The 7,500-nt window shown below is 36.1% G+C and overlaps 1 protein-coding gene across 1 annotated transcript in view; it reads right to left on the bottom strand.

Moving 5' to 3' along the window:
• Positions 1–3,448: 3,448 nt before the first annotated feature.
• LOC144965173 (uncharacterized) overlaps positions 3,449–7,500 on the bottom strand; it is a 7,793-nt gene continuing 3,741 nt past the window's right edge. The window contains exons 4-6 of the mRNA XM_078900220.1: positions 6,663–6,756; positions 5,984–6,174; positions 3,449–4,455 (exon numbers count right to left, since the gene is read on the bottom strand). Coding sequence (XP_078756346.1) covers positions 4,306–4,455; positions 5,984–6,174; positions 6,663–6,756 — 435 coding nt within the window. The 3' untranslated portion in view covers positions 3,449–4,305. The remainder of the gene's footprint in view (positions 4,456–5,983; positions 6,175–6,662; positions 6,757–7,500) is intronic.

Genomic DNA, 7,500 nt, shown 5'->3' with positions numbered 1-7,500 from the left:
GTCTTAAAGAAGAAAACATTTTGGATATGTCATTAATACGGTCAAAATCTATATTCTGTGAAGACAAATTGGTTTAGAGGTTGCCACACATTTGTACAACTTTTGATAGAGGGACAACTGAGAAAAAGCAGAAAAATACGCGCCATTAATCCAAAAAAATCTGACTATAATATGATAGTTTGTTCATTTCTACAGGCTTTAACTTAATTTCAAAGTAACATTTGCGCTTTTACACATTTTAATTACATTTGTTTCGAGGACACTTTAACGTTGAAATGACGTTTGGTAATCTTTGAAGCCGTTTTTCTTAAAACCTCATGTTCTACAGATTATTTGCTAACATGTAGAACAAGATATGACACATTTTAGGCGATAATTACGATGTTAACCACCAGGTGCTCCTTTTACACCAAAGTACGATGGGAGAATGTGAGTAAAGAGCCTTTTCAAAGGACTCAAACTATGTCATACCACAAGACCACATAGCCGCATATATAGATATGAATTATTAAGATCCAAGTTCCATATCTTGACAGTAACTTTAATTTCCAGTATCACAATTACTCTAACATAATATGCCGTTTTGAGATGGTAGCATATAACATATATAGGTATTCTAACCACATTCTTCTACAAGCCTACGTTCTTTCTATTATGTATCAAGTAAATAACAGTGTGGCATTTTAGATAACAATGGTATGAATTCACTAAGCCGTGACCGTGAATTAAAGCACGAAATTCATCTGTCTTTGTTAAGATGCAGGAGACTAAATCACTGTACTTTGGAAAAACACTTATTTAAAATGTTGGCGAGAAAATTCGTCTTCTTGATATCGATCGATTAAAATAATTCTCATCTTCCAAAATCTATCAAACCTGGGACTTCGCGAATAATGGAGAGGATCCCGTTAGTTCAGTTAGTAGAGTACTCACTTCACAAGCAGAGAGACAGATGACAATCTTGGGTGGAATCTAGATATCTTCTGGCCAGCAGTTATTGGGTAGCTGGATCTCTTAAATCTGGCGGAGAGCACTTTGCGATTAGAAGAGAGTCCTACCATAAGGATAAAAAGCAATTCTAGTCAATGGTCTTACTTCTGCAATTTGCAAATCAATGACCCAAGATTGTCGAACGTCTACAGACTCTAAATCTACCTGATCTGTATGTTGCGTGCCATCAACCGTTTTTAGAGATGTAGTAGGGTCCCCGAGGCCATTGTTATTTCGAATTCGTATAAAAATTTAACTTTGTTTATAAACCAAATAAACAGACAAAAATAACATTGGAACTTGGATCTGACCTTTCGGTGGTCACATAGAGGTCAAACAAGGTGAAATTATGTTTACATTCATAACTCCCAAATAGGATCCAAATATATCACCTAAGAAAAATAATTAAATTCATACATCACTTTAAGGAGTTATTTCCCTATATTTACGTCTTATTTCTAAAAAAAGAGCGATTTTCCGGAATATCACTTGAATTGTTAAGACAATTATAACTTGTACAATAACTGCTCATACAGATAACAAATAACATTATTTCCAAATTGCAAATAAATCGGATCATGGTTAATGGAGTTATCGCCCATTGAATTATGTTACTAAAATAGAACTCATAAGGTAATAGGAAATCTATAGCACTCTAAAAACAAAAGATAATTTGGATATGTGTCTTTTTGCTCGATACAAACCATCTTAGCTCTATATAAACATTCAAATAAGTTATTGGCCAAAAAGAAAAGCGAGGTGCTTTCTTTTATAGATAGAGGACTATAACGGTCCCAATCAGCATCTGCTCTTGGTGCTAGATTCAGTCATGTAAAATTCTTGGTAAAGCATTTTTCCTCAAAAATATTGTCATATCGAGTTGTTTTTGCTGATATAGAATAAAGTAAAAAGAAATCAAATTGGAGACACCGACTCTAATCCACCATCCATTTAAGGTGGGTTACCACAACAGAAATGTCAGTTTTCGTGATGCCTTTGAAGCATCCAATCCGGATTTTATTCAAATCCATATATATATATATATATATATATATATATATATATATATATATATACATACATACACGCGCGCGCGTGTGTGTGTGTGTGTGTGTGTGTGTGTGTGTGTGTGTGTGTGTATGTTTGTGTTTGGCCTAATATAATATATTTGTGCTTGTGAATAAGATGCATGCTAGAGCTGACACACCTCACACCTGATAAATACATTTCCACATAGTGACTGAAGTTGTATTTCTGCTCAGCCTGATACGGATAAAAGATATAGATATATGTAACACTGTACAGTATGAAAGGTTCCAACGGCTCAGTTGATAGAATACTTGCCTTACGAGCAAAAGGATCGAGTTACATCTGATGATCGTAGTCAACGTTAACTTAAGTTAACGATTGGCTACGGTCTGACCCCCTTGTCCACCTTGTAATGTCGGGTATCCTGATTAATAATATCTTGCGGAAATACTTTGTAGGACTAGCGTGCTAGCTTAAGGGTAGCAAGCAATTGTTACTGTCTGTTTAACGCTACACGATCCGAGATAAGCCTTCGCTCCATGAATCTACAGGACTACTTCTTATTAGTGTTTAGGAGGTGGTATCATAAGGTTGTGCGGCTATGTGGTCTAGTTGTATGACACTCGCCTTCGGATCGGAAAGTCCTGAGTTCGAACCTCGGTCGGTGCATAGTTGAGTTCTTGGAAAAGGTTCTGTGCTCACATTCTCTCGCCGTAATCAAATGTAAAATGAGTACCTGGCTGTTAATAGAGTTGTCTGTTGAAAAAAATATTTGTAATATCGCCTAACAGGCGTCATGTCTTGATCTACATGTTACATGTTGTTGTTGCTGTTGATCAGGGATCCCTTGTAAAGCGTTTTGGGCGCATTAAGTGGATATTGCTCTAATTAAAAGCTCATTCTTTAAAGATATGTTTAGAAACGTTTATTGAGCCCGAGGAAATATGTTTCCTGTAGGGTCTTTTTGAAGAAAGGACCGACATTATCGAGGCGTTCGTAGCAGTGCAGCGCGGCATGGTGAGCAATCGGAATTTGGTTTCTTACTCAATAGAAAAATCGAGATGCAAACAGGCGGCTCGAACCTACGTCCCTTGGGGGGGGGGGGGAGGAATATAGTGCCTAATCCACTCTCTGTCGAAAATAAAGGATTGATATAGCACCTTACAAAAGTCGTCTCTCGTCCTACATGATAAATGTTGCTGTTGTCTTGTGATTTCTTGTAAGGCGCTTTGAGCACATTAAATTAGTGGACAAAAATGACAAAATAGATGGGGACAGAAAGGAACAATGACACGTTGCAAAAGATGCAGGAAAGAGTGGAGCGGAGAGCCTTGATCGCCAACCCAGTGAAGCATAGCACAACATCAATGAATAAATATAAGCTCATTTTTAGACGTAACAAAATCAATCCTCCACATCAAAACTCAAATAAAAATGTTTAGTGACTTTTATTGTTGTCACAAAAGTAGTAAGCAAGTTAATGTACATCCTTAATGAATCTTACTATCAAAATTAAAGACACACAACACACAAAAACACCATAATATTCAATCTAATAATCGACGAAAAACGTTCACTCTCACATTGTCTCTCGCACATTTTATTTTTAATAGTTACGCCTCAACATCATACTCAAATCACTGACATTTATTGAGAAATAGCACTAAAAATACTATTTAAAAATATCTTTGTTTATTCTAAAGCTACTAAATGCGGACTCTGTAAACATAACGTATTTAAATTTTGACGAAAAAGCTCGTCCTTCAAATATTGATTGATTAAAATGCCCCACATCTTACAAAAACTGTCGAACGTGGATTTGTAGTTTGATAGATTTTGCCAAGATGAAGTTCAGTTTAATCAATCGATATTTGAAGGACGAGTTTTCTGGCCAAAATATTAATGCGTGTTTTACAGAGTACCGAGGTGTAGTAATTAGAGAAGATGTTATCAATCATGTTCAATCATACTGCAAGACTGGGTTTTTAAAATATTTATGAAAGTGACCAAATTCTCCAAAACAAAGTTGAATCATGACTTTTATAAAGTTTTATTATCTACCAAGGTTTTATTTTTATCTTAATTTTAATTCGGAAAATAAGGGAAAAAAATGAATGATAATGTTTTTTTAATTGATCAGGTATATTGTCAATTGTGTTGAAGTATATATTTCTTTATAGTAGAACTTGCCGACTGAATGACTATTTAAAGAGACTGGTCACTATTCAAAGCTATTTCATTCATTGTCTATTTTAAATAATACAAGTATAATGATGATGTGGGAATCTAAACGAATTTGTCGTCGTTGATAGAGGCACGTCTTTGGATCTTGTATTTCTTGACATCCTTGGCCTGACAGTCCATGATCTTGATTCTCTTGCTTGGGGTGAGACCGTCCTGCTCTACGTTTACCTCACGGATCTTGTCCAAGAAGTCCTGAGATGGATAGTAAAACCCAATTTTGAGTAACCTTTAAGTTTGAATAGATAACGGCTAATTGTGATAAATAAGTAAACCAATTTGATACCAACTGAAGCTCCAAATTGCATATTTAAATACTTTTTTTCTCTTATCTTTTTGGATGTTTTTCATAGTTTTCCTCTTTCTTTGTTTAATTTTTGCTAACATACTGTATGGTTCTCCTAGAAAATGAGATGGGATTCCTTATTTTGTAGTATCACCAGGCACCAAAAAACCACATCATGAAAATTTTCAACAACTCTCATGTTTTGGATCACATTATTTAAATTTAATGGTAAACAAAACTTATCTAAATATGTTAAAATTTGTACTGCAAGTTTGAAATGTGTATCTTTATTACAACCGACAATGCTCGCAATATGAAAACCTAACATTTTTTATTTTGCTAGGAAGTTATACACCCACATTACGAATTCCAATTTTCAAGCACATTTAAGAAATTTGTTGAAAATTGCAGCTGTCATATTTTCCGTTATCTTGTTTAACCAATCAGCTAAAAAAAGTTACACCCTTCCGCCATGGCATCATAAGATACAGTCACCTGGGTATTCCATGAAGGAATATAGATAATCCATCAAACAGGCTGTCTGATGTTAACAGGAATCACCCATGTTGCCCAAGTGAGCAAATTGGAGGTAAATAATGTTTCCCAAGAACAATAAAATTAAAGTGCCTGGAGCAGGGCTCGAACACATGACCTTCCAGATCACAGTGCAATGTCTAAACCACTCCGCCACTTTGCCCCCAGTCAGCTGGGCTTTTGAAATTTGGCATGAGGCTTTGGCCATAGTTGAATTTAGTTTTGATTCAATTTGATTAATTTACTTTTTAATTGACTGAGTTTTTGCTGATTGTTTTGTACATTAGTATTGAAATGAAAAGTTATCGAAAAATCCTTCTTGTGCCGTAAACAGAACACAGAAATAATAAAAACGTACTGGGAGAGGTGCAAGATAATGCAGGACGACAAGAACCTCTCATCATCACAGTTAGAAGAAGGAAACTGACATGGTTTAGCCACAATGTGAGGCATGAAGGTTTGTGCAGAACGGTGATAGAGGGCACCCTTGAAGAAGAGGAAGACAGAGGAAAGTTTGGATAGACAATATCAAGGAATGGACAGGAATGAAGATGGAAGAACTCTTGGAAAAGGCCAACAATAGTGAAGAACGGCGGGAAATGGTGAGAGCTGCATCCCATGTATCCCCCCGACGATCTTCAGATCGTCGGATGAATGAATGAATGAATGAATGAATGAATGAATGAATGAATGAATGAATTAGTTGAAAATACGCCTCAGCTTAATACTACATCGTTGATCTATCTAGATGTCCTGATATTCATCTATCATTTTTTTAAGAGAAGAAAGGGTTTGAGAATCGTTGTTATTTGGGGGGTGGGGGGGGGGGGTTACGGTTCTTTTCTAATTCCTTCTTGGTTCGTATGTTATGGATTACTTTCGTTTTGAATTGTTTTTCCTTACCAGGGATTCTTTTCCAACAACCTGTCCAAAGCCAACGTGGTTGTTGTCAAGGAATTGCCAAGAACGGAAGAGGATAAAGAACTGACTTCCATTGGTATTAACACCTCTGTTTGCCATGGCAATGGTGCCTTTCTCACTGAGGCCTACGATGAAGTTCTCGTCGTTGAAAATGTCTCCAAACATACTGCTGCCTGTAATCCAAACAAGATATTTGATTATAAAAATAATTATTATAATAAAATATTTTAGCATCATAAATTCCCTTAAGGATTTCTGGGAGTGAGGGTATTTCTACTCTGGAAAGAAAACAATTTTTTTTTAATTTGGCCAGAAAACTCGTCCTTCAAATATCGATCGATTTAAATGACTCTCATCTTGGCAAAAATTCCCAAACCTGGGACTTCGGTGAGTTTTAGTTTTTGTTATTTTTGTTTGTTTGTTTGTTTGTTTTTGTTTATTTGTTGCTTTTTGTGTGTGTTCATTATGTGTTTTTCTTTCAGTGAAAAAATATTTTGTTGGTCAGTTACAACATAGCAAATTAAATCATATTTCAAATAATCAATACTTTAATTTAGATTTTTAGCGTCTATTTGGTTCAGGGCGACATATCCACAGATTGACATTTGTGTGTCGTATATGTGTCACATGTGGGTGAAACGGCTTTATGATTTCTGCTTACCTCCAGATCCATCACCAACTGTGACGTCGCCACATTGGAAGTTCATGTCTTTGATCATACGATGACAGTAAGAACCGGCATATTTCAATTCTCCCTGATGACACATTAAATAAAATAATAGAGTATTTTATGGGTAAAGTAAAGCTTAAGTTGTTGTTACGACTCGAAGAAAAACTAGAGTTTTCAATGGTTAAACAACGTTAACTTTTTCTGTAGAAATATAAATTCTGATTAGTCTCGTGTGAGACAAAGGTAGAGGAGAGAAGAGAGAGAGAGAGAAAGAGAGAGAGAGAGAGAGAGGAGAGAGAGAGAAAGAGAGAGAGAGAGAGAGAGAGAGAGGAGAGAGAGAGAGAGAGAGAGAGAGAGAGAGAGAGAGAGAGAGAGGTGTTTGTTTATTTGTCAAACGTTTCTTATTGTTTAGAAAGGGGAAAATTAAACAAAACAAAAATTATCGTGAGCATCTATAAAGCGGGCAATCCACTAAATAGTGCGGCTATTTGGTCTTGTGTATGACACTCGCTTTCCGATCGGAATGTCCTGGGTTTGAGCCTTTCTCGGCTCATAGTTGAGTGTTTGGAAAAGGCTCTTTACTCACATTCTCTCATCCTACTCATATGTAAAATAAGTACCTGGCCGTAAGCGTCGTTGTCTCTGTCGGGAAAAAAATGTAATAGCGCCTAACAGGCGTCATGTCTCGTCCTACACGTTAAGTGTTGCCGTGGTAAAGCGCTTTGAGCACGTTTAGTGGAGATTGCTCTATATAAAAGCTCAACTTTAAATTAATGTTCAGAAAGCGCTCTAAAAAGGAGTCTCATTCCATCAATGCTGCATGATATGT

Source organism: Berghia stephanieae, chromosome 2, assembly GCF_034508935.2.
Source record: "Berghia stephanieae isolate SIO BIC M18660-M18661 chromosome 2, UCSD_Bste_1.3, whole genome shotgun sequence".
Taxonomy (NCBI): domain Eukaryota; kingdom Metazoa; phylum Mollusca; class Gastropoda; order Nudibranchia; family Aeolidiidae; genus Berghia; species Berghia stephanieae.
Note: the sequence above shows the minus strand (reverse complement) of the source record. Positions and strands in the feature narration are given on the sequence as shown.